Source organism: Pipra filicauda, unplaced genomic scaffold, assembly GCF_003945595.2.
Source record: "Pipra filicauda isolate LSUMZ 115617 unplaced genomic scaffold, ASM394559v2 scaffold221_size1283894_pilon, whole genome shotgun sequence".
In the NCBI taxonomy this organism is placed as follows: domain Eukaryota; kingdom Metazoa; phylum Chordata; class Aves; order Passeriformes; family Pipridae; genus Pipra; species Pipra filicauda.
The window spans coordinates 1,005,169-1,032,634 of NW_024104334.1; the positions used below are offsets into that span (position 1 = coordinate 1,005,169).

Consider the following 27,466-nt stretch of genomic DNA (forward strand, 5'->3'; position numbering starts at 1 on the left):
TGCAATGTTTAGTGATTGTTTTATTAAATGCAGAAATATCTGCTCAACTTCGTACCCATTCTGATTTAAAGTGCAACAATTAAATCTGATAGCTCTTGTACATCCATATTTTGCAAGTGTTGTTCCTAGAATACATGTCGTTCAGATTATGCCTTCATTTGTAAAATGTCATTTTTTTAGTACCGTTTTGCTTTATTAACTAAAATAAACTGTACAAAAAGCTGTAGTTACATTAGCTTTGAACAATGTAGAATACACGTTCTCTGCCAAACTTTAGTGTGCAAACATTTTACATTTTTTAAAGTGACAAAATTAAGCCAACCTTGAAGTCATAGTTCATTACTACATTACAAAACAGGAGACTAGATATGGCAAAAGAAATTTCCCACTGAAATCAACACCATTGTATAATTTTATTTCTAATTCTTAAAAAAATATAAATGAATTTAGAAGAGAATCACAGTATAAGGGCCCTAACATATTAGACCATTACAAGGTACATAAAAATAGAAGACACAGATTTCTTTGAAACTTTAATCCTTTGATTAAGCAGCAAGCATATCACTCTCCAGGCAAACACTGCTTAAAACAAACCCTACCCCCCAAAACAGGACGTGCAAACTGTATGCACATATTCTGCAAAGCACACAATAAAGACATTTTGCTATGTACATACTTATTTAGTACTACAAATGCTAGGAGTTCCCTACTGTGTGCTACAGTGTATGCAAATTAAGAAATACTACCCTACCTATCTCTGACCCTCCCTCCCCCCTTCAAATACAGCACCTTTGCCCAGTTATAGAATATTTAAACAAGATTAAACGGAATTACAATGTACTGAACAGTTTTATAGCAGTTGGTGGTGGCCAACTGTACTGTAACACCCAACATTCTGCATACTGAAGTCTATCGACAAGAGACAAGACAAAAATTAGCAAAGGTACAATACACACACCTGGGAGACTCAATGATAAAAACAAAATAGAAAAGAAAAAAAATCCTGAAGATGAATCTTATCACTGTTAACAATTAAACTGAGATACTTAGGATGTCAAAATGTGCTAGCTTAGTTTTGTATTGGTTTTAAAGACCAGAGAGGAGCCAGATTTGTGTGTAGGGGACACTTAAGACTTATGACTCCCAGAACACAAATTTCCGTGGCCATGAATTCCTTGATGCTTGTTTTATAATGCTGCTTTTCTTAGACAGAAGGTCATCTGATGCACATGTAGTGGCTAAGCATCTACTCTGATACAAAAGAAAATTTGTAAGATTTGTATTTGTACAACACCTCAGCACACCAGTGAAAGCTGTTCAGAAAGAAAAATCTCTCAAGTTTGATCTGAAAATATTTTTAAATGAAGAACTAAAACATAAAGGTCAACACTAACTGCAATTCAGGCTACAACTATCAAATCTGAATACTAGATTTTCAAATTAAATAGGATCTGATAGTATAAGAACTTCCCTTTGCACAAAAAAAAGACCTTACCCAGCTGCTAAACTGATCATTAGTCCATTCAATTTGTCTGTGAAAAAGCATAGGGAGAGCACAATCCATTTTCAAGTAAAGTCTCATTTTAGTCAAGAGCAAATCTAGTTAATAACAAAATGGATTTAAAAGAATTTTCAAACACCATTTCAGCTATAAGCAAAAATAATTTTCTGAATAGTACGACAGTCAACATAGATGTTATTACATAGTCAAGAATGCCTTATTTTTCAATAGCTTAATTCAGATCAAAAAATTTCAAACAGTGGTACTCAAGTTCGGAGCCTGGTTTACTTGGAGGGTAGAGGCATCTACTTAAAAAAAAAAAAAAATAAAAAAAATTAACACCCCCCGCCCCCCAAACACTGCTGGGCATCAATCAAGACTTCAGACAAGAATGCAGTGAAATGAGTTTCTTTCAAATTCCTAAAATTTGGAAGCACTAATTAACACCCAAATGCAGGTTTTACTGAGTCAATAAAATAAAACAAACACCCCACCCCTCCTCCATACTCTCAACTCAGCTTTTTTTGCTGAGAAATATATCAGGAATCAGAGATAATCACTTAACAGTAAGACTGGGTTGGCAGGAGGTAACTACTATCATGATTTTCTACCAGCACCGCCAGTGTCTATACTTCCCTCATTAATTCTTAGGCAAGACATTAATGATTTAACATACACGAACTGCAGACTGTCATTCTCAGAGGAATGAAATTTTACTGTACTTACATTAGAAGAATTAGTGGAATAACAAATTAAATTAATGGTTCTTGCTAGATGATTCCTCTCCTGTCAACCCCCTGGGTGGTGGAAGCTGCTGCCTCTCTACCCTGCCCAGCCCACAAGAGCAATTGCAGCAGGAAACTGGACTCCTGTTTTCAGTTAAATTCTATGAGTAGAACACGCATGAGATTTAATAAGTTTGGTACAACAGCTCATTGAGTCTTCAGAATACTCTGAAAGAGGAGTATTTAATGAGCCACTACTTAAATAAGAAAAAGTGTTCTGGGAAAAACATGAAGAGAAGAAACATCTACGTTTTACAAGTGTGTGAAATGCTTCTACCGTTACCTAAACAGGGCCAAAAATTCCGAACCTAAAACTGTTATTTTCATTCACTAAAAGGTAAAAAAAAAAATAAAAGGGGGGGGCAAAAAATTCACACACACAAAAAAACCCCAACACTATATTAGAGTCTCCTACAATATTATCTATTCCTAGATTTGCCAGACTACTTTCCTGTAGTTAGATGCTTGACTATAAAGAACTGTAATAAAATAAATAGAGTAAAAATCAGTTAAACAAAATCTTGGTGTGTTGAACATTTATTCATTTAAGAAGTTAGCTTCCTTCAACAGTTATTCGTATAGAGGAGGGCTGCATTGTAGGCATTGTTCTGCTGTACAAGTCTTCGGCATAAAAATATTTTTATACAGGTGGTCATTCACGTTGTTCCGTTTCTAGTTATTAGCTTGCTCCTCTGGGAAACTGGTCTGATACCTGTGAAGGCTTGCTCTTTTCTCCCCTTCATTATTTGGAAAAAAAAAGTACACTGATACAATTTTTCAGATGCGGGAGTTAGCATAATTCTGCTTTATGTCTTCAGTGCAGAGTAGACTGAGATTCTGTCTGAATTCCAATAAGCGAGGGTGGCTGCTGGCCACTAACCGTGGTTAACACTGGCCTTGGGTTTAGACGAGGAGGCATGGAATTAGCTGGGCGGATGAGCGGTGGGGGAGGCTGATTTAGAGTCGGCCGTGGCTGAATAAATCGCGCCTGCTGTTGAAGTGGTGGAGGCTGACGATGGAGAGCAGGAGCAGCAGGAAGTGCTGGACGAAGTAACGGGGGCGGCTGATTTAAAGTTGCCATGGGAGCGGCAGGTGCTGGAGCAGATGCCTGTGCTGGAGGTGAAGGGCCTAAACACTGAGCGGATGGAGTGCTTTGTGCCTGCACAAAGGACAAAGACAAGACTGCATGAACAGCCATCCCAGCCAGAACGTGACGTAGTTGGGCTGCCACTGTCCACTACACAGGAAACAGCATTTAAAAAAATAAAACCAAAGAACTGAGAAGTTACTGAAAAGAAATCATCAACCAAAACATTATAGACAGCAGAACTAAAAATATTTATGAAGCAAGTCTTCTTCTAGAACAAGAACTGTATTTTAACAATAAAACAATAATGTGATTGTCACTATCAAAGGTGCAGTCCTGCTCCCAGCTGGTTAACGACATTGGTTGAAGTTCTAAGCAAGCTCATCATCATTCTTTAGAATGCGGTTTGCCACTCCACACCAGTTAACCTTACATTTTATCACTAAATAAAATGCTGTTCCTCAACCCATGCTTACTTATTTCTGGTACACAAAACACACCTCATCTTCTTCATCAGTGCTCTTTCCTGATGGCACATTAGAAGTATTTTTTGTGTCCTCCCCTAAAGCAGAAGCATCACCATTAGAAGCCAGGGTTCCTTGTTCCGCTTCCCATTCCTGCAATACCTCCTCTAAGTTAAACCGACGCCTGTAGTTTACAAAGAAGTTCTTCACTTGGCCAACAGTCTTGTTGCCAATTACATCTGCAATAGCTTGAAAATCTTTACCATATTTTCGGACACCTGGAAGGCAAAGTAAATAACATAGCTGTGAAGAATCAGTCAGACACAGCTACGTGTGATGTATTTATAGAGAGAACCTATGGGACCTGCAAACCAAGGACTCACTAATTCGGAGGAATTCTCAATTAGAAGAAGGGCCTCAATTTCCATTAAAACATAGTAATTTTTAATTGCATAGCTATCAACATACAAATCAAGAACTTGGTTAAAAGGTCATTCATTTAAAAGGTCATTCTCATTTTCTTAAGAGATCCTGGCTTACTCACCAAGCCTCTCAGCCTAAAACCACAGAGCTCTGGCGTCAGACAAATAAAGTAAGTCCTTCAGTGTGCTTGCAGTAAGGGCAGAAGCCCAAGACAAGCTCAAAATGAGAGGAAGGGGGACCAAGCATGTGTGTATAGCTGTAAACAGGGTATAACACTAGAAGTGTCAAGTGATAAACATTGATATCTTCTACAGGTTCCCCACATGTGAGCTGCACACAGATGTTTCTTTTCCCGCAACCAGAGCAGAAGGAGTGGCACAGGGCAGCAGCTACTGGACGAAGCACGGGGCAGAAAGAGAGGCACAGTTATGTCACAATACACTGCTCATTCTTGCATTTATGACATGCTCTCTTGTGAGGCTATGCAGAGCAACTGGCAAGAATTCACCTGATAAAGTCTTTTTGAAGCTTTCATTCACTGTTTGAACTGGGTAGAAAAATCTAGGGGTTTGGGACAACCACCTTGGAGAATGTAAATATATATAAGCTGCTGATGTCTGTTTATAAGATGGCCCAGACAAGCTTCCAGGATCAAATCCCCCAGTGAGCAGCAGCATGACAGGAGATCTTTGTGTCATTCTTTTAATTCATTTTTGTATTGACAGCAGTAGTCACTTTTGTTTACAAGCACTTCACAAGAAAATCCCAACAAGTACTTTAAAAAAAGTTCTAAACCTATATTTGCATATAACACAAAACCCCTTGAGCAAAACATTCCATAATTTTAAACTCAAAATTGGAATTATAATACAAAGTGCATTGATTTTGTTATATTTACATTATGGGTCTAGTTCCTCCTCTCTCCTGCTTAAGAGAAAAAAAATCCTCAAACTCTCTCACATCCTAGAACATAGCTTTTAGCTGCACAAAATATATTTTTAATTACAAATGTCCAAAAGTTTGGAGACTAAAAGAAATAAAAGAGTTTTACTCCAGAGTGAGTAAATAGAAGACTCATTTTTTTGCTCTCAGCTACACATGAGTGAATTACAATTTGACTTTTCCTGTGAAGCTCCTGATAACTAAACTCATTCAGAACATATTACAGTGCTTAGAGAACAGGCACTCCGTCTCATTACAGGAAGAGAAATTTATGCCTGATTTCATGCCTCACTTCAGAAAGTGAAGCAAAGGATTCAGAAAGTGAGAGTTGTTTCAAATATGAAAGCTATGTTCGTTTTCAACTTAATTGTGAAGAGTGTGACCTTCAGCTTGTTCTGCTCTTTTCTACTGTCCTCATTATTAGGCATTTCTGATGTGCTAATGCACACTCACTGCAATTTAAAAGAGAAGTTCAGCTCCAGGATAGTAATGATTTCTGTACTGAAGCTGATGTTTCAACTGTCAAGAGCCCAGCTACATTATTTAAGATATTTTCTGGGGCATATAAAAGAATACAACCATCCTGATTGCAAGAACCTTGTAAAGATGTCAGAATCACGTGGGAGGGCATGTATCTAGGCAAAGCAAAGACAGATTTGGCTCTGTGCTTTATCAGTTGTGCAAAGTATCAGCTATACTCCCTAAAAGCTGCGTGCACCCAGGGAACAGTCCCTCCAGTGTCTTAATATTCTTTGACTGACCTACCATGACTACCCTTACTAATTCATAATGAGCATTAAATGTTCACTGCAACATATCTAACATCCTGTACAGTTAATCAAGTGAACAAAGTGCCCAGCAGAACAAAGCACATTTCTGTTTCAAACTTAATTCAGAATTTCAGTGATTTCATCCCTTTCTGTTACCATGCTGTCTATACTTCTTTCCTTCCTTAATTTGCAAAACAACTGAGCCTCTTGGCTAACTTAACTAAAGTTGTCAAAAATAAGGTCTTAAAGCCTATTTCTGAGCAAACAGCTTGAAAACAAGGTATCTTGCCTTCACTGAGAAAAAACCTAAGGAAAATAAAGTTTCCTTAGTTTAGCTACATGCAGCACTACTCATTTTGGATTCTTTTCAGAGTGTTATTTACTACTGCTCTAGCATTACCACAATACTTCTACACAATGATGTAGTAAAATCCTCTCGAGCTGCATCAGAAATAGAGGAAATTCATTGCATGGTTGTGAAAGTTTTAAGTATAAGGTGCTGGCATATCTGTAAGAGTTGATGCCATCATCCCTGTCAAGCTGGTGCACATTACTTATGCATCCTTATGCAAATTCAGGGCTAAACACCACCCAAATTATTTCTCCAGTGTTTAATCTGTTATTCAATAAAAACAATTTTACTACGTTGAAAGTGAAGCTCGAAAACGCATAGTCACTTCACATGTATGAATGTTTTTCTCCTGGCTCATTTGAAAGTAGTCCTGATCATGGGAATCCTTCAAGCTCTTCAAAACCTCACCCAGCTGCAAAGGTGCACTGGAACACGTGAATGCTCTTGCTTCATTACAGTGTTTCATCCCGAATGTCTAACTCAGAGAAACTCATAAATCTAAGTTTGATGCTGTCTAAACTGCTTAATGCTGTACAGCACAGCAAACACCGAGAGGCATACAGAATATTAGTCTGGGTCCCAAGCAATACAATACAGCACTACAACGAGGCAGGAATAGTTAACAGCAACCTCTGGGTCATGAGAGCTGCAGTTTCACTGTGATGGGAATTACAGTGCTCCCAGCAATCTTACACAGAGTTAGATCCCAGTTGTCCCAACTGTTTTCCACTGCAATGCCATGATAGTCATGCACACTGCTTTTCAATTCCAATTTTGTTCTCTTGAACAAGAGTTAAAACATTTTTATAATTGCATTTTTATATGGCCAAGATCTTAGTTTGAAAATATGATCATGCTTGTACGTTTCTATACATGAAGTTTGTAATTTAAGAACACTATCTGATGAACTAGCCCATTGCATTCAATAACTATTCAGACAAGGCTGAACTGTTACCTGATATATTTGCAGTACAATTTATCGGTTCAGAGATCGTAAGTCTGAGTCCACAACCCCACTGCAGGCACCCACGCTGCTTTTAAGATGACACACAGCTCTACATGAAGATGGTTTTTTCATTACCCCCCCTTCAGTTACTGGCAATGTCTTAAGATTGGCCCACAGATAAGAAGAGTTTTTTCATGTTTAGGAAAAACAGTATCAAAATTATATTACTACGGATTATTTTTATGATTTCCATGGTTGGATTTAATGCCCAAACTGAAGTGAACAAATCACAGAAGTGCCACCTACCTGCATAATGCTTATGATCTTTGTAAAATTATTAAAAACATATGCCAAAATGTATCAATACATTTGATGAAATAAATCTATTTTAAATGTACAAACTAAGTGTCCCCATGCTCAAGTTAACTTCCAAGTTCAAGCCTAACACACATTATGGTAGCTTTTAGTACAGCAACCATGGCTACCTTCTTTTAAAAACAAGCAGTTATTATGAAGCAAGAGATCAAGTCCTTTAGCCTGAGGGACAGAGGTTAATACCTACAACACTCTTCATTCCAGGAGGGAGAGACTACTAGAGGGCAGTAGGTAATGGAAGGATAATAAGAATACTTTGTTTCTGACATTAAGGTTCTGTCCCATTTCCATTTTAGACAGTGACAAAGAAAAGGGACTATTAAGGAAACAATACATATAAGAAACACATGTAAATTCAATGAAAACAGATTTCTTCCACAAAGGCTGATTTCTCACCCTACCCTTAAGTACTGCAGCTGACTAGCTTTATAAAACACAAAACATCCCCTAGGGAAGAAACCAGAAGACTAAAACTCTCCAAGGAGTCACCACCAACTCCTGCTCTCTTTTGCCCATCCTCCAGTTTTATTATTTATCTTGTCAGTGCCATAGCTTAACAAAAGCTGAACATATTCTTACAACTTCCCAAACTGACGCTTAGTGAGAACTCTGGTAACTAAACTATGAAAAGCCAAGATGGCTTCAAACCTTTCATGCTAAGGCAGGCACAATGACCTTGGATTTCCCCCACTTCCCCAGCAAGCATTCTACTTACTAGATCATCACAGACAGGTATCTCCTTCAGTTGCATTTGGGAACAAAATTATGATCTATTTAGCAATACTGAGAGGATGAACTTGGGAATCCAAGCCTGAAGCATCTAAGTTGAAAGGCATTACTTCAGACACACCATGCTCTTCCACATTTCCATTTCCACCTCAAAATAAACCTATCTTTAGGTTCAGTTATCTGACTAATAACTTCCAGGTATGGCATACCTGACAGCTTTTCACTGATACCCTGATCCACTGAACATTTTATACTAAAATTCAGTTTTTCAATTTAGAGGTAGAGAATACAGAGAAATAAAGCAGATATATCATCTTTATAAAAGATGATTTGTAGAAGTGAGTCAATATATAGTGTCTTCAAGACAGAATCTCCAGGTATTTCCCTTACGTGTTCCTTGATTGGGCAGTGCATGTTAAAGCAAGACAGGAGTCAGTTTTCCTTCATATAAATGAAATGAATGCAATTTAGCTATATGAATAGCCTACTAGAAATTTTTTTTTTTCCAATAAGACTTAGTCAAGTATCCATATCCAGCTTCAGACTCTTAGAAGGCCTCTGCTGTGGCTGTATAAAGATATCTGCTCTTTTATTCCCTCACAAACAGAGAGAGCAACGGTAAAGCAGATTTACTTCTGGTTTTTCCTACTTTAAGGATATAGAAATGTCTTAAATGTTTGCTTCAAATTTTATTACTTCAACAATTACTTCAGTCTTCCACTTTAGAGAAAGTCACGTAAGGTGATTTAGAAGATGACTTTTTAGAAGGGACTTTTTGGTACTAATACAGTTTTTAAACCCTGCTTAGTTTTTTTCTTTGGGATTTAATATGAGTTAACAGAAAGACTAGTGTCATGTTGCTTTCATGAATGCCCTAAATATTCTCCCTAGTTTTACTACTTTCCCAGTGACCAGATAAAGTTTAGCTTTTCATTAGAGGGAAATACAAACATAAGCCTGAGTACCTCTGCAAATCCTTTGAATCAGATTTCAACTTGCTGCTACTATTAACATACCTTGTACTGCAAGAAGCTGCTCTTCTGTGGTCCAACGGGCATTGATTTTCTGATTAGACTATTAAAATTAGAAAAATGGCACAAAGATCATTAAATTGTTTCAACAGCTGCAAAATATCTGAGCAATATATTTTACTTGCACTACATCTTGCAAAGTAGGTAAAAGTCTCTTGCTTATAAACCATAAATTTGTAGTTTAAGATTGTTTTCATGAAGAGGTAGTAGTATTTATGAATTTGAGCTTAAAACTATACCAGTACTTTTTCCTCTGTTTTATTACAGTTCTTAGTATCAGCTATACCATAACTTATGCACAAGCTAATGATCTTTATGCAGACAGAATTTGAATTTATAGTTACATTTATCTAAACTATTAGGACTTGGTGACTAGAATGTTTTGCATTTATGTTTCATATCCAAGCCTTTAAAACCAGCCCAGAGAGAACTTCAGTAGTAATAAATCATTCACTTCAGATGTCCAAATGTATATATAGTCATGTTTTCCCACAGAACATAGAATTTATTGTTGGCAATCTACACTACCTATTTTTAATCCGAAAAAAAACCCCATGTTATCAGGACTCAATTTCAGCTCCTTCTTATTATGAACAGACATGACATTTCAGTTTTTTCTGCTTCGTTATTCAGCCAGTTGCCATAAAAAAGCCTACAACTGATTTCTTGTAAAGGAGCCAGACTCACCCCTACATGTAATTCTATGGATCCTGTTTGAGCTGCTGCTGAAATGCAAACACTGCACTGCAGCAAAAAACATTTCTGCAGCTTCCCATTAATGTAAGTGCAAAGCCACAAGTTTTAATATTTATTCTGATTTACCTCAGGAGGTTTGAATTCTTCAATCCCGCCTTCCATTTTCTGTTTAAGTGCACTGTTTACTTGCTTAGCATTTTGAACCTTGGTCAAAAACAACAAAGTTAATCAGCTCCACAAAGAAAGTTGGTCACTTTACACATATATCTTCACTAGGATTGCCACAAGTGTACCTCCTAAGTTAGAAAGAGAAATATTATGGTTTAAGGCTTCACTACTTTTAACTGTTTAAAAAAAAAAACAAAAAAAGCCACAGCACAGTTTACTATGGAGAAAAAAAATATTTAAGCCAGTCTTTCAAAAGAACAGTTTGCCTGCAAGAATATTAAAAGTTGGACACAACAAGCAAGTTTTGATAGTGATGTATATGCTCCTGAAGAATGCAGAATACTCTAGACACAACTTAATTCTTAGAAATGTGAGATGTACTGCACACATTAACTTATTAATTTCTTCCTTCTCAAAAAAAAATAATATTCATAAGATGTTTCCAGTTAACTCCTTCTGACAGACTTTGTTTATTGACCTTAGACCACTCTGATTTTCTTTAAAGGTGACTCTTGGAATTATTTTAAATATTTCTTAGTCTATAAAAAGGACAGAGTTTCCAAACTATGTATATACATATCTATGAACCACTTAAATCTGACAGTGATGCACACAAGGTAACATAGGTAAGAAAATAGTTTTGCATACTATGGTGCACAGCTATTACAAGTGTTCTTAAGTATGGACACAAAAGTAGACAACTCAGTGGGAGATTCCAAAGGCTGCATCTCTGAGATCACTGCAAGAAAAAAAAGAGAAACACAACCTCAAGGCTGTAACTCACCTACACTTAGGCTAAAGAGTGAAACCCACCTATGCTATTTAGCCCCAGAGTCCTGCTGTGACAGAAAGAAGCATATTTCTCCTGTAAAAGAATATAAGGGAGCAAAACCCCCATGAAACCCTTTATTCACTCCAGGATTTTGCAACATGGCAGCTCTATAGGGAGGCAAAAATTCCAGGAGCTAAGCCTTAACTTTGTAGCCTCATCGCTCCTAGAAAACAAGCATGCACATACTGCTGTACCCTTAGAACCTGAATAGATTCCATGTTTCAACTTTAAATGCCAAATTTTAACTTCTTCATGCAAAGGACGCAGGCAATTGTCCTCTTAAAGGTGAAGACTACAAAGCTTTTCTAAATTTAATAAGAAGTAGAAAACTTATCAATTCAAACAGAGAAGTAACTAGGCCCATGATTTCTACACACCTCCCATATTTTCACGGTATGTGGGGAAGGACATCCAGAAAAACAGCTACAATTTAAAGCATAACAAATGTAACTTCCTCTGTTGTCATTGGCCTTATTCTCACTTGTCACACAAATACTTTTAACAAAGCTAAAAAAAAAAAAAATCTAATAAAATATGACTTTAGATTTTCTCCTGTCCCCAACTCTGTAGCACTGTTTTTATGCCACACTTCCACCCACCCTTTTTTTTTTTAATTAAAACAAGAAGTCATCTTGCTTCATTTTATCCAAAAGAGCAGATGAACGTAAAAATAAAACCAAAGAATAGCTAGTGTCCAGCATTTCTGGTGATAACTGTGGAATAAAATGAGGAAGACTCACATTAAAGAAGCTTCAGAATCTTCACAGATAATCTTCAAAACCATTACAATCAGAACAATCTGAGATGAAAAAAAAACCAAGACCAATAACCCATGGTACCTGTCGCTTTAACGAGATTAGTTCCATATCCAGCTGTCTAAGAATTGTGTTGGCTGCATTGGGACTACAGGAAACAGCTATCACATCTTCCTGGGTCAGGTACATGCCTTTTGGTGGACGGCATTTGGAACGCTGAGAATGGTGGCGATGCTGCAAGCTCTGATACTCTCTTCTACCCAGACCTATTTTGCTGGTCTGAACAGGCTGCTCATTATTGCCCTTTAATTTACAAGAAATAAATCATTAAAGAATAACAGTATCTTGTATACAACTTCATAAAGTACCACGTAGCATTGTAATGTCAAATTTATGACAAAGAAAACCTAAGCTAACATCCTCCTCTGCATGTAGTATCCAAATAAGCCTTGCAGATGAGTTGATGGAGTATATCAGTCATCTGCTGGATAAGTCTGCATTAGTCTAAGCAAGGTCAGTTTTCAAAACTTTTTTTTTTAAACACGGCTGCAAATACAATAAATGTTACAGAAATCCCAGTCTGTATACTCTGAAAGAGGGTATAAATTTAGAATCTCTTATGTGCAGAGAAGGTAAACAATATCTATCTATCTTGTGTTTAAAACAAGTAATCAGTGACATTACACATTTATTTCTGATCAGATCGGAAGAGTTCAGGTAAGGATTAAGTGGGAAGAATGACAAAGTCAACCAGGACAGGCAAGACTGTAAAATAACACCTCCACCTGCTGTAAGCACTCTACAGAAGGAGATTATGCTGTTTGCTTTGGGAAGAGGGTGAGATGATTTGATATTTGGAAGAGAGAGGATGGACGTACTTTTGCAGTTACTATAAAAATTCCCATAATTTAGAAAACTTAAGCGTTTGTTGTTTGCCTTTTTGAAGATGAAAGGGATAGCAAAGAAGAGATAAAGTCTCTGTAACTACTGTTTGGACACCTAAACATTTCAGCCTTATCTTCAATGAGCATTGATACACAAGAGCTAGTCTGCATGTATGTGACTTGGTTAGAGCAACTGATTAGGTTTCCTATAGACCAGGAACAGAGACAAAAATTACAAAAATTACTTTCTCTGCAAGGATTTCCCAGTTCAAAGCAATGCTTAGTACCAGAACAGAGATGGGATTTTTGGCTACTTCAAACAGCTCCCTACTGCTCCTCCCTGCTGGCACCCGTGCAGGTTAAGAGGAGGTGATCATCTGATCACAGCAAACAGAAAACAAAGTGCAGCAGCCATTACTATGTTCTGTAGCGCTAGTACAGATCAGCAAACAGTATTTTGTTCTATTACACTTGACCTTCTGCGATGTTCTCTTCCCAGCTAATGTACCATCTTAATCCAGTCCACAGACTTCACAGAGGCCATCTTAAAAGCACCTAAGATATGTGCACTTTCTTGGAAGATTGATATAGAGCCTTACATCTTTGACATCTAAAAGTCCCGAGATTAAGTTTACTTCTGCCTCGTTTATACCATTTGTTTTTCTGGTTCTGCATTGCTCTTTCAGCATGAAATTGCAGTTCCCTGTCAGTTCAATCTGGATTTTAAGTGAAAATATTCTCTCAAGCTTTTGACTTGCCAAGCTAGAGAGTTTAGCTTATTTTAGTTTTCTCTGGTAACAAAGTTTCCATTGCTCTTGTATGTTCAGGCAGCCTACTCAGTTTATATTTTGCTCAGGAAGTGAAAGTACGCAAATCTTACCAGAAATACCAGATCACAAAGTTATCTTATGTAAATGCAAATAGCTCATCAGAAACTACAAACCTATTTGTCCTGTTCCTAGAAGTCTATCAACACAGTGTCGTTCTGGACTGCATGTAGTGATTCAAACAGTAATGAAGTAAATTGAGCAAAATAGTCCTTATTTAGACATGGCTTGGGCAGCAACTCCAATCATTAGATTGCAAGAACATTGTTACAATAGCAGAATGAAATGTAAAAAGGTTCACTGTTAGACCTTGTGACATTTCAAGTTCTAAAAAAACATACCCCCACATATTAAAAAAATAACCTCTAACTCTTACAGAAAGGGGTAATTGTAATTGTCCTTTTTTTTTTCCTCTCTAAGGCAGTTAGATAAAGTGAGACATTGAAGGTCACTGCAAAGCTCAGAACAGAATCTAAACCTATCAGTCTCTTACTCAAGATCATTTTTGTTAGAACTGCAATGTTTTATTAATAATCCTAGATACCACTTTCTGGGAGTGTTAAAGTTTTGCACTACTTCTCCTCTCACTCTCAGGAAGCATGAACTGTCACATGTAGGAAAATCACAAGTGTTTTAAGTTGATCAAGGAAACAATCAAATGTTTACACACTTTAATGTGTTCTTCTAGTCTTGTTCATAAATACCCTAATAAATACCTTTCAAAAAGAACCCAAAAAAGTCCCCCAAACCTGAACATACCCTAAACAAGGCATTTATCTGTAAAGCTAACGGTAAGTGCTCATTAAGATGACAAAAATGTTTTTCTCTACATTTATTAGTAGAAAGCGTCTCAGTAAAGCCACATATTAGCTGAAATGCATTGCCTCACTGTGGCTTTGAACAAACAACAAGAGTTGTTCTTAGAGAAATGTAATTGAATTTTAAAATGAAAAGAAAACATTTTCATTCAAATAATTCACCACCAGTAAAATTGTAAACATATTAACAAGACTGATGCAGGGGAAATACTGTTTTACCAGGTTGCCAGAGCACACACTTTTTATAAAACTTGAAGATCTCTCAGGACACAGTGGAGGTAACAAGAGACGCATTTACATCCCCCAAAACAAAAATATGTGATAAAACTTTGTTTCAACAAGAAGTTGACAAGATCTCGATCACTTAAAGACCCTGAAATTTCAGCAGGCTGCAAGCTAAACCTCTGTACTACAACTCATTCTTCACAACAACACATTCACAGAAATCAAACCAACATTCACCATTAAGCAATCTGTTACCTCCTTTTTGGCTTCTTTTTTGGGATCATAATCACTATCATTTCCATCCATGGGATGAGCTTCTTCTACATCATCATCACTAAGGACAGATTATTAAAAAAAAAAAAAAAAAGGTCATTTTATCTACTTTTTAAACCCAAATATATATATCTGTACCAGGGTAAGACAGAATTATCTACTCTAAGTATACATGTCAAAATTATTTGTAGTTTTCAGAAGACAGGTGTTACAAGCATATTTTCTTCATTAAATTCCAGGAATTATTATGATAAACAAGCAATACTAAACTACAGTTTCAAAGTTACTTTAAGCAGTGCTGGTACCGCTGCCAAAAATTTTGGTGTCAGTTTTCTTTAATTCGACACCTGTGCCAGTGTGAACACTTACATGGTCAGCTACACCAAGCCTAGAAATAACCTTTCATTTGCCTCATTAGTTTTAAATGATCAATTTTCAAACCACTGCACCAGGTGAATAAACCCCTGTTGAAGTCTGTGGGGAGCAAAAGAGCACAATATATGATGGGAAAGTGTGTAAAGTGTGGGACATTACTTTTTCATCAAAGTGTTCAAAATCTAGCAGGGAGTTAGATGGGGGGGGAGGGAAATGAAATCTGCTGAACTCAAAGAGAAAATGTTGAAAAGTCAACTTAGTCGAGTTCAATCCAGTCATTCTGACAATATAATTTCCAAATAAATTCATGCAAAAACACACTAAAAATTTCTAGTTATTACCACCCCCCCCAAAATGCTGTAGTAGAAGCAAACTGATTTTAGCCTGTAATTTTTCAAAAATAAGGTTATTAAACAAGCACATGAATTTTAGGTTTCAGGAGTTATTTTCAGTAACATATTAAAAAGACCCTTTTGCTCCAGTTATGCAGTTTTCCATAGACATAAAATTATACTTTCCAATATAAAACATAGATTATGTTACTTATATATTCAACACATTAAATAACCTTTTAAGAAGAGCAAGTTAATGCTCAAGTATACTAAGTACAGTATAACTTGAATTTCATAGTAACTAGGGGAAATGTTATTCCCTTCTAGGCATGACAACAAAACTATTTTGAGCTCCAATTCTCTCTGCCTAATAGCACTTCTAAGTCTCCTAAAAGGAGAATTTATATAAAGTTGTTATAAAACAATACTTGGGCATTCTAATCACTACATCTGTTTACAAGGGTTGATCTTTCAGTTTTAATTCCATCTTAGTTCAAAAAAAATCCAAACAAAAAAAACCCCAAAAAAACAGAAAAAAACCACTCTCCTCCCCATATAGTAATATAAGGTTAGACTTCTCAAACAAAGTGTTATTTCTAAACCACATTCCCAGACTTCAGGGTTTTTTAAATCCTTGTTTTTACACTTATCCATTAAACCACTCCAATCTGTTATTACCACTCACACAGATTGGAGTGATAGTTCTTAAAGCACAGGCACCAAGCCCCTTGGTAAAATCAGAGACATCACAACAGATGCTCAGACCTAAAAAACATGGTTCATACTGAAACATAATGGCTAGAAATTACTCCCTATCTCTACTTTGGAAGAGTTTAGTCTCTGGTTAGCTTCTTAAGAACCTATAACTTACCTGTCACCTTGATTATTTCTATTAGCTAGTTTTCGAGCCTGCCGATCCATCAAACTTGTCCTAGACCGAGTTTTTTTCCAAGAATAGTAATATTTTACAAGGCTTGCAATGGTCTTGTCTGGAAGCTAGAAGAATTCATTAACATATTAACACTTTTAAAAATTAAAATTCCACCCAAAATTATAATTCTGCTCTGTTTACAGCTACCTTTAACAAAATATTTTAAGTGCATTGATAAGATGGAAAGGAGGGATGTATTTCACGTACATTTTTAAAAAGGGGGGGAAGGATTTTTCATTAGGGTGAAAAAGTTGTACATCCAAGAGACATGATGAAATTACATTAAATCACTTATTCAAGGTTCTTTCTAAAGCTTTTACACAGAAATCAACATGAAGTTTCAGCCCAAGAGGAGAGTTTGTTCTAGCGCATGTGAGCTATTTAGTGCTTCTGATTAAAATATTACTTTACCATTTGCTGGATCCTGTGAAAGCTCTTTCCATGGAAGCTAAATGCTTGTTCAAATAGGACTTTATCTTCAACTGTCCATTCATCAGGGAAAGGAGTGAAGTTAGGGAGATCGGCAAGGGACTTCTCAATATTGTGTTTATGCCAGAACAACATGCCGAGAGCCTTTGAAAAGAAATAGTCCCTCTTTGGATTAAGTCAACTTTCTAAAATGTTGAGACAAGCTAAATAAAACCAGGTGATTTATTTATTTAGAATAAAATTTGACTATCAGAACCCCTTCTCAAAATATATTTACAATTTTGCTGGCTATTTACTGTAGGTTACAAAATTCTCTTTAGAGACAGTGGGCACATCTGTACTTTATTAATGGTATGAAAGCCAGACAATTTAAGGTTGGTATGGCAGCAGTAATTCTAGAGTAGCATAAACTAGGCCGAGAGGCTCAAATCTGACCTGTTTTCTTACTTGATAAGCATATATCACCTACACAGTTCCTTACAGGCCTTTATTACCAGCCCACTCAAAAAAGAAAATAAAAATACTTTTCAGCAGCCAGAGGATCATCCAAAATGCAAGTCTGAAAGTTCAAAGTGAGAGTGGTCTTTCTACAACTCTCCAATCCACAAATAACAGCACGGCCACTTCCATGTCATGTGCACCTAATAAGGAATGGAAATTTAAATATACTTTCTTACATAATTTCATTTCTTGATATTCTAAAAGAATTTTATGTTCATTAGGCTTTCTGCCAGAGAACCATTGACAGATTTGATGCCAAGTCTGGCATGGGAATTGGGAAATGTAATCCACTCAGTTTCAATCATCCAGCACAGACATGATCACCATTCGTCTTTCTAACCCCCTGATTTCACATCTTCCAGTAACCTGGACATAGCAAACCTCTTTTCTTGTTAAAATGGCAAGTGACAAGCACCTCTTGCAAAGATAATTTCTATTCCATTGCGAACAGTCCACAAATATTTTGTACCAAAAGTTATTTTGAAAATTCATCTCTTCTAGACTCGGGATCCATCAGTTTTCTCTCTTGCCTAACAAAAGTCAAGCCATAAACGAACATCACGAGACCGCAGGTATTCTGAACATTGTAACACTGGCAGCCTCTTTTTCAGACAGCAGTTGATGAGCAAGTCTTTGCTATTATGAGCTTCCATCCTCCAAAACTTGATCATACAACTTGGTTTCACTTGCACATCACATATTTTTTCACGATAGGTAACCTCACTTTTACATAAATTGGTTAACTGATGAAGAAAACTGCAATAAAACTAAGTGCAGATCAGCAAAGTTTTATCCTTACTTTTTAAGGAATGGTGACTGAAGGTTGTTAAATGAAAAGTGAATTTATTTGTTACTTTCAAACAGAGTTTGAGTCCGTTTTCCTGCCTTTGAAAAAATGACTCAAAATTGGTTTCTTTTTTTTAAATATGCAAGAAACCTTTTCAGTACCATCCCTATCACAATTAATGGTTCAAAATTATACCGTATTTGTATTCTAATGTTAAACATTAAATTTGTAAGCTGCTTCCCTAAGAAATTCTTTAGCTAAATATACACACACAATTGCATGACATGCCCAGTGTATCAAGAAACATACCAAACCTTTCAAAAGTGCACATTACAAGCTGAGCATGTCATGAAAACAAAGAGCTCAATCTTTTGCAGAGAATCCAGACCACAACTGTATGCAGATCCATTTAACTGCAGTGTTTGCTGCCGTGCCTGAAGAGAAACAGCGTTAATTAATGGTAACCAATGGGAAAAAAACCAAAAAGCGTTGTGTTACAGTTTTATATTTAAAAAAATCCTTTAAATGAGTATCCTCATTCCATAGCACTTACCTGTTCCACGTTGTATCCATGTTTTTCCTTTGCTATTGCTATATATTCATCCACTGTAACAAAGCAATGTCAGAATTATTCTTTAGTACTTTTAGCTCTGCTATGTGACACAGAATAGAACATGGGAAAACAGTCTCCCCATGCTTTAACACACTGCATATGCCCAGATTCCCCAAAACATTAACTATAATCATAGCTTAATTAATAATAAATAAACACACTGAATTTAATCCAACATTTTATGAACTTTTACACAAGCTAATTCTGCTTTCTTTCACATTTTTACAACAACAAAACCACAGTGGCTCAATTTATTTATTTAAAGCAGAGACTGACTGGTTATTGAAAGGCTATGCCTTTCTGGAACCCATTCCTGGGTTAGCTTTAAATTGAAATACTTGTACTGTTCATATTCCCAAGCATGTTAAAAATTAAAGAGGTCCTCTATCAATGATTATGCGTATTCTCAATATCAACACAGTTTTCAATGACCAACATTGATTTTAACTATGACATTAATTCCTTTTCCAATAGAAAATATAAAAATTTAATATTTAGGTCTTCAAATTCACCAATAACATTTTTTAAATCATATTTAGCCACAGTAGAGCCTGCTTTGAGTTGAACACTTTCCATCATTTTGCAATTAAGTTCTACTTTTTTTCAAAGAAACAAACTCTTCCCATTTATCTTCTACAGTTCACAATTAAGTGGCAACTACATAGTTGAAAGGAAGCATGATGGAGAAAACAAATTAATTATATTCTCTTTACTCAAAGGGACAAGAGATGTCCTTGCCATGAAGTGTTGCAGCAAAGAGTTAATTGTACTTCAAAGAAACAAAGTATTTAATAATCATAGTTTTAGAGTATTTTATTTCTAACTGTTCTGCAGTAGTTGAAGGTATGTTCTCTCAAATGTAGAGGGATACAAATCTCTAACTACTGGTATTAGGTAGAAACTGTCCTGAGGACCAGGTTCTCATGGCTCCATGCTCCAAGTTTACTCCTCTATATTACATTTGGGAAGTTCTAGCATAGGAGACAGGTTTAAACTAGATTAACCAGATAAGTGATCACATTTAGTCAGATGACTCCTGTATTTCAGGTCACTTTTGAAGGGAGAAAATGTCCAATTTTTCCTTATATGGCAGCAACAATAATTTCCCCTTTAACTGGGCCTCAACACATCTTTTCTGAATATATCCACTGCAACTCCTTCTCCTAGAAATTTAGAGCAAAAAGTTCTTCTGTTCAGATATTTTATTTTTTTTATTAATAACTAAAGGTTTCACAGATACTGATGACAATAATACAACATAGGCAGTGTGATTTGAAACAAAGACTTAACTAAAATAAGAGAAGGTGATCTTTCCTTTCCTTGGAGTTTTCTAAATAAAAAAAAAAAAAAAAAAAAAAAAGAGAGAAGCTTTGTGTTTAATTTACTAATTTGCAATTTCACTGTGCATAAAAAAAGAGCAAACAGGCACACCAGAAACAATTTAGTTATACTTAAGCACTCAAAACCCTAAGCAGCTAAGGACTTACACTTGGCATCTGGAATATTATGATATGGAGACCATACAAGCATCCCTCCATTATCTTTATCAGTATATTTTGTGGCACCTGTAAGAAAACAAGTAAGTCTCAGTATTTCCAATTATGATCTAGGGAACAACTACGTGACAGTAAGCAAAATTCAACCATATTAGGAAGTCCAGCCCAGCTACTAAGGGGAGGAAAAAAACCCAATCATTAATTCCACATTATCTTAAGACATCGAATGGCTGAATTTGAACATTATTCTTATGAGGTTCAAGCATAAATAAACATTGGAAAAGATCCTTGTTACCACAATTAAACCACTCAAGTGCATTGCTAAAGTTGGAAAGAATCTTATCTAGTTCCACTCCCTTCATCACGGGCAAGAAGACCTTACCCCGTCCAACCTGGCCTTGATCACTTCCACAGATGGGGCACCCATAACTTCTCTGGGAAACCTGTTCCAGTGCATCACCACCTTATGGTGAAGAATTTCTTCCTTATATCTAATCTGAATCTACCCTCTCTACAGTTGGCAAGGATACAAAATTTAGAGGTAGTTGTCTTCCATCAGTTTTGACTGTCTATTAGTACTTTAATGTTTATAACTCTCATAGGAGTATTAGGACCTACTGTGTTAAGTTAGGCTTTCTTAAAACAAATCAAAAAATAGGTAGGAAGTAGAATACAGTCACCATCCCTGATCCCTCTTTCAACAAGGAACTATATTAACAACTACACCAGAAATAATTTTGTTCATCTCTCTCTCTCTAGTTTTGATTCTACTAACCATACAATTTCGACATTCATAGCCAATCGAACTACATAGCTTTAGAAAGCAGGTGTAAAAGTAATGTTTGGGTTTAGCTTGTTTGTGGTTCACCTCCACCTCAATGCAGCAAGTGAAGCAGTACAAGTTTCCTAACCTGTGAGGACAGAGCAATACTGATGAAAATACTGAAGCACTAAATCATAGATTATTTGATTTTTGAAAACATGCTGTAAAAGTAAAGGAAATTCCCCAATACTGGAAAAATACTAATAGCTACTTTCCATTATTATTTCACAATCTATTTGTTTACAAAAGTTTATCTTGCTAAGAAATTGCTCAACAATTGGAGCGTTTATACTTAGGTTAGTATGAATTCCTTGAGCACTCACCCTCACTGTTACTTTCTGTGCGTCCTTTCTGGAGAAAGTCTTTTTTCAGTGAAACAAATAACTTTTCACTCTATTTTAAGTTTACACGCTTGATATTTAGGCTCTACATCTTGTTGAAGCAAACAAAAAGCTAAAATCAATGCTTTGGAAAAGAGAACACCATAGTGCTTGCCCTTTATGTACTATGTTCTGTTGCTCTTCCCTCTTTAGTTTGGCAGTGTTTTGCATCTATCATCTTTGCAATCTTTAGATGCATCACAACTGTGAACTCAAAAGCAGTTACTTAGAAAAACTAAAAGAACTCACGTGTCCTCCAAAAATGAGATGTGCAAAACACATAACCTAAATGCAGCATAAACTCTGTAACAGGTCAAAAATGTACATACATTCATAAAGCACTAGTTTCAAGGCATCAGCACTACTAAACTCCAAAAGGTTTTGGTATATAAGAACAGACTCCTTAGTATAACATTCCAATTCAGAACAAAAAAGCGTGCCATTTTTAGTCATCAGGAATGTAATACTTCATGAAGAGTAACCTAAATGTGTTACAGGCACAACATTTCTCTTATATACTCTTTTTATCACAAGTAAATGGCCACTACCTTGCACTCCACTCTAACAGAGATGAGGAGAAAGCAGGACCAGTAGAGAACTTATTAGAATTTCTCGTTGAGAGCAAGAAATGTCTAAACTTAAGATACTTTCAGAAAAATGGATACTGTGGATATTATCAGGTATTGAATACTCAAGTACTAAAGTGAAAAAAAGTTTAAGAGTCATTGTGCCTGCAGGAGATCATGTATGCAGTGACACTTCCCTACTGAGGTGCCACCCTCATGTGATGAACAAGCAGCTTCCCCCAGAACACCGCTTTTCAAAGCAGTGCTGTTACCCCAGCAGCAGACAACTGTTTCCATTCAGGTGGCCTCTTCACACTGCCAAAAGGAAAGCAAGGATGACGAAGGAATAATGGGATGCATAAAGGTAGCTTGAAGGAAGGCATCCTGCCCCCAACACAGGATGTCCCTAGCTACAGTACAGGGATCTCTCCCTCTCTATATGCAGGACCATAACTTACCTTTATGAGAACAGCTTCTTGCCCTTTGTGCCCTAAGCAATGCTCCCCTCTCCCACCAAAAAAGCTGTGTTGTACCTCAAAAGCAACATGATCTTTATCTGCAAGATCCATTCTTATTAGGGACAGTGGCTGGAAATATCAGGGAACATGTTAACCAGAGTGTGTTAGAAGAGTAGAGTTGTAAGCCAGTACGGAAGACAAAGGCCAAGAGCTGCATCTGAAGCATAACAAGACTCCCTCTGCCCAAATGCCTCCTTCAAGTCCCTTAGGAAGAGGCGCCTCCTAAGAGAAGCTCCTAAGAGAGCTACTGCACCTCTCTGCCAATACCAGTTAGGAAATGGAGCTGGCTGAAGATGACCAACAGGCACTCTCCACCACTTCCAGAACAGGGAAATTACAGCAGCAAACTGACGCTCTGTAAACTTCAGCTTCACATTAGAAGTTGGGTACACACGGATGGTGCAGCTCTGTGCATGACGCCAAGGACTGAGAATAAAATGATAATCCAGAAGCATACAAGACATAATAAGGGCATGGAAATTTAAAAGTATACTGGTTTCCAGCATACGATGTACCATCCTCTATTTAAGACTAAGCTTTGAACTAAGCTAGGAACAAAACCATGGAAACTAACTGGAGGAAACCCCAAATTTCTAAAACTGAGGATTGGAAATAAGTAAATGAACAAATAAATAAAAAAAAACCAACAAAACAAAACAGGGAATATGAGGACAGATGGCATGAAATAAATGAAAAACATTATATACTTCACCACACCATATAATTTCAATTTAAGAAAGCTTGTTTTCATATTAGAAGACTAAAGGGAGAAAAGTTACAAGGACATACAGAGAAATGGGTTCCATAAGTGACATTAAAAGGTATAAAATATTCTTCTTGACAGCCCCAACCTCATCCCTGAGAAGAGGGTAAATGGGAAACAAATATTTCAGCATTAAGTAAGTAAAATTCATACTAAAACCTTTGGGAAGTCCAAATCCGAGTAGAATAAACTTCTCTAGCAGTTACCTTACATGTGGATGACACAGCAGCATGGTACATTCTCCACTATGCTTTCCAAGAGAATGCAAGCAGCCCAAAACATAAGGATACATCCTGCTACATATATATAGGTGGGTCAGAAAGTACAAGCAGAAACATTTTCACTAAGAATACAAAGTACTATAGGAAAACCAGAAGATAAATCCAGAGGGCAGGAGATGGTGTATTAACTCAATAAATTAGATAAAATAAACCCCCTAAATTTCCTTATTAAAATTGTTTTTGAAGTGACAAAATTGCAGTAGTATCTAATGACAATTAAAAATGCTATTTCCCTTAAGCTCTGTCTGAAGGCTTGCTTGTAAAAAGGGTATGGTGTGGGAAGTGGTAAGAGAGTATGTTTAAACTAACTTCTCCTAATTGCTGCTTCCAACCACAATCCACTTCTTCCAAGAAATACTGAGAAATAGTTGATCTGCTTTTTCTTAAAAAAAGTATTTTTATATAAACTCAGTTTAAAAAAAATATTTACTACCATCATAACTTGATTATGAATATTTTGTTCCTCAATGCATTGTTGAAAAGCATTGCTTATGGGCATTTTTCAACAAAGGCAAAGTGAGACCAAAGGATTGGTATTTATTCTACTCATTTCAGTCATCTGTGTTTATCAGAGGGCTGACTGTGTCTTAGAGTTATGTCTAGTTTCATCCACCATTGATTACCTTCTCCCACCTATTTGTTTTAAGGGGCTTAAAAAACCAACCCTCGGAGTATCACAAATAAACACACACTCTAAAGTATCAGGTAAACCCCTCAAAAAAGGCTATTAAGCCATTTCAAGAAGAAACATAGTTAATCAGAGATAGTGTCTGTGTGGGTATATGCAACCTAGAAGTACAATGGAGCACGTTACCTCACTTGCTACAAAAAAGTAACCTAAATGTAGCTCTAAGAGCATGGATTTGCCTTGCATTGCTTCTCTAAGAAATGATACCTCAAGACTCATCAGAAAAATAAACTCAATCAAAAAAAAAAAATCAGATGAAAGCATGAGATCTTGCTGAGATCTCCTCAGATAACCAATCCGTTAACTTGGTAAGTATGTGTTCTACTTTTACACTTGGACTTTTTTATTTATTTCATATTTTGTAAGACTTAGGTGTTTCAAAAAAAGTCACCACCTTCTTGCCTTCATAATCAAAGTAGACACATTAAGAAAGACAATACTATACATTATGCCTCTAACTCAGGACTTCTTAAATAAACATCTCCATCATTAAGGAAATTGATAAAGTGAGTATATATCAGTCCCAGTTATTGGGGAAAGGGGCATTAATTGAATTCCATCCCCCCAGAAACACTTAGGAGCTCTAAAAGATCTAGTTATAAGAGAGTATAAAATTAGTTCTGCAGTTACAATGATGCCACTTAATGATACTATTGCATATACAGTTTACAAAATTGAAACCACAAAACCTCAGTTGCCCTACAAGGGCTGAGGAGTTCCTTTAATCAAAAGAAAAACAAACACTATGTGTTTTTCTAATTTAAGTGGCCTGTAGGAAAAACAAGCCCTGGCTGCAGGTTAGAAACAATCATTTTTATCTGTGTTTATTTTTATGTAGGCAATGTAAAAATAAAGGGTGTAAGCAGTTAGCCTTATTAACAAAGAGACCTAGACTACGTGCTCCTTCCTAGGGGAAAGGCATTCCCTTATGCCAAGATCATGCATCCATTTAATCCCACCCTCCCCCTTTCTTTCTCCCGGCCTTTTCTTTGGCCTGTGGGGCTTGCGCCCATCAAGAGGGGCTCTCTCCAGCTTTAGGAGGCACTACGTGAGCAATCCTCTTCCGGTGAGAAATCATTTGACACCAATAGAGCCCGTTTGGAGAACAGGCAAGTAGATAGGCTTCATCTGACCAGTACAGCAAAACTGATAAACGCTCCTCCGGTCTCCCTGCTCAGTGTAGTAAGGCGAGACAGCATTCTAGCGATTGACTTGCTAAAGCCGAGTACCAGGCTATGCGAGCGTACCCAGTATTCCTCGGGGCGGGGCTGGGGGGACAAGGAAGGCTGAGGAGAGCAGCTCAGCCTGCCACGGCGGGGTTAGCGAGGCTACTACAGCACACAAAACCAGGAGCAGGAGTTTCCCACCAAGCGCATCTTCCACCCAGCGCCTCCAGCACGCAGCCAAGGTCTGCTCCGCTTCCGGCAGGGCGCATCACTTCCCACCCTTGCCCGAGAACATCCATCACCCCTCGTCAAATATTTTAAAATCACCTGGTTAATGTATTATGTGCGTTACGGTTTAAGGGGGGGGGGAATCCAACCTTTTTCTGCTTCACCGCCTCCCGCCGGATGCACATAATGAGGCCGATAATGAAGTGAGAATCCCACTCCGCGATGCCCCCCCGCCCCCGGGCGCACGGAGCGCAGATGCTCCCCCGGCCAAGCCTCCCGCCGCCGGCACCGGATCGCCGACACAAAGGCTCAAAAGCAACCTAAATACAACCCCGCGGCCGCCGCCGCCGGGGAGCGCCGAGCCGAGCCCGCCCCGGCACCGAGCCCACCCCTCCCGCCTCGGGAGATGTCAGGTTACAGCCGAAAAGCCATTTACCGGGCTCGAAGTCAGGAATGCGCGCCTGGTATTCCGCTCCGACCCTCATTCCTACATCTGCAAGGCAAAGGGGGGAGAGAAATTACGGGCTGGAGTATCCCCGGGCGCCGTCCCAGCTCCCGCCGTGCGGCGGGCGGGCGGGCTGGCGGAGCCCCCGCCGCGGCCGTGCGGAATAAGCCACCTCCCCTCCCCGCCGCCCCCCCGTCCGCCGCCGCCGCCGCGGATTAAGCCCCGACGACCGCCGAGGAGGGGGCAGGAGGAGGCGGAAGGGGGAGTTTATTCCAGCGGAACAATGGGGACGGCGGCGGCTCCCGGGAGACACTCCCTCCCCATCGCTAAGTACCGCGGGGGCAGCCGCGGGGCCGCGCCGCGCGCTCCCGCCCCCCCGCCCCGCACACGCGCGGCCGCGGCTCGGCCGCAGCACGGACGGAGCGGCGGAGCCCCGGCTCCGGGAAGGGGAAGGGGGAGGCGGCTCGACTCGGCTCGGCTCGCCGCCCCTCCCGCCGCCTCCGCCACCCCCCCTCCCGCCGCTGGCGGGGCGGCCCCAGGCTCGCACCGTGCTCGTCGCCACTGTCGCCGCCGCCGCTCTCCGGCTCCGAGTAGTGCCCGTTGGAGGGGCTGCTGCTCTTGGCGCCGTTGGGGGCTGCCCGGCTCTTACCCCCCAAGAGCTCCGCTCCCTTCTCCATCATGCCCAGCATGCCAGGGCTGGGAGCGGGGGAGAGCGGCGGCAGCGCTGGCTGCCGAGGGGGGGAAGTTAATACGTAGCCGCCATGTTGCCCCCTCCCCGCCCCCCCCTCGGGCACCTCCTCCCCCCGACCGCCGCGCCCCCCCTCCCCCGGCGCTGGGAATCCCTCCGCGCCGGCACGGCCGGATCTCGCCGAGGGGGCGGGGATGCCGGCGCGGCTCCGGCGGCGAGGCCGAAGGAAGAAGGAAGGATTCCTCCCGCTCCAAGACCGCGGCCGCGCCTCCGCGCCGCGGGGCTCTCCCGGCGAGCGGGGCCGGAGGAGAGAGGGGACTATTTCCCGCCGGTGGCGCAGGGATCGCGGCGGGGCCGGGTTCGGGGGTCGCCGGTGGTGCCGGGGCCGGGAAGGGGCCGCGCGGGGACAGGAGCGGGCGGGGGGTCCGAGGCGGCGGCGGCGGAGGGGGGTCGGGGGCCGGGGCCGGTCACCCCGGGGGCGGTCACTTCGGGGGCGGAGCGGGGCCGGGGGGCCGGGCCCCGGCGGTGAAGACCGGTGCTGTCACATCGATGGAATCGCACGATGTGTGAACC

The 27,466-nt window shown here is 39.0% G+C and overlaps 1 protein-coding gene and 1 long non-coding RNA gene across 7 annotated transcripts in view; one reads left to right on the forward strand and one right to left on the reverse strand.

Moving 5' to 3' along the window:
• Positions 1-26,985, reverse strand: RCOR3 (REST corepressor 3). 5 transcript variants are annotated; one of them, XM_027723691.2, is made up of 12 exons: positions 26,753-26,978; positions 26,197-26,253; positions 20,339-20,416; positions 18,792-18,844; positions 16,933-17,094; positions 16,462-16,586; positions 14,866-14,944; positions 11,941-12,159; positions 10,228-10,305; positions 9,391-9,448; positions 3,874-4,115; positions 1-3,445 (listed from the first exon to the last, which is right to left on the reverse strand). In XM_027723691.2, the coding sequence occupies exons 1-12, from the start codon at positions 26,892-26,894 to the stop codon at positions 3,101-3,103; spliced, it is 1,638 nt and encodes a 545-aa protein (XP_027579492.1). In that variant the 5' UTR covers positions 26,895-26,978; the 3' UTR covers positions 1-3,100. The 5 variants fall into 5 exon arrangements, with proteins under 5 accessions (XP_027579492.1, XP_027579496.1, XP_027579495.1 ...); XM_027723695.2 differs by lacking the exon at positions 3,874-4,115 and having other exon boundaries at positions 26,753-26,985; XM_027723694.2 differs by lacking the exons at positions 20,339-20,416; positions 26,197-26,253; positions 26,753-26,978 and adding an exon at positions 18,553-18,672 and having other exon boundaries at positions 18,792-18,834.
• LOC120323268 overlaps positions 26,503-27,466 on the forward strand; it is a 9,053-nt gene continuing 8,089 nt past the window's right edge. The window contains exon 1 of one of the 2 annotated variants that reach the window (XR_005563576.1): positions 26,503-27,251. This is a non-coding gene — a long non-coding RNA (uncharacterized LOC120323268). Of the gene's footprint in view, positions 27,252-27,392; positions 27,458-27,466 lie in introns of those variants that run through there. The other variant, XR_005563577.1, reaches the window with a different exon arrangement.

Bases quoted from the DNA above. Each gene is read 5' to 3' on its own strand.
- RCOR3 (XM_027723691.2), bottom strand. From the start codon at position 26,894: ATGCTGGGCATGATGGAGAAGGGAGCGGAGCTCTTGGGGGGTAAGAGC. The intron at 18,845-20,338 runs GTAAGTCCTTAG...GCTTTGTTACAG, and splicing joins TAATATTCCAGATGCCAAGT to TGGATGAATATATAGCAATA. The intron at 9,449-10,227 runs GTAAATCAGAAT...TAATTTTAATAG, and splicing joins AAGAATTCAAACCTCCTGAG to TCTAATCAGAAAATCAATGC.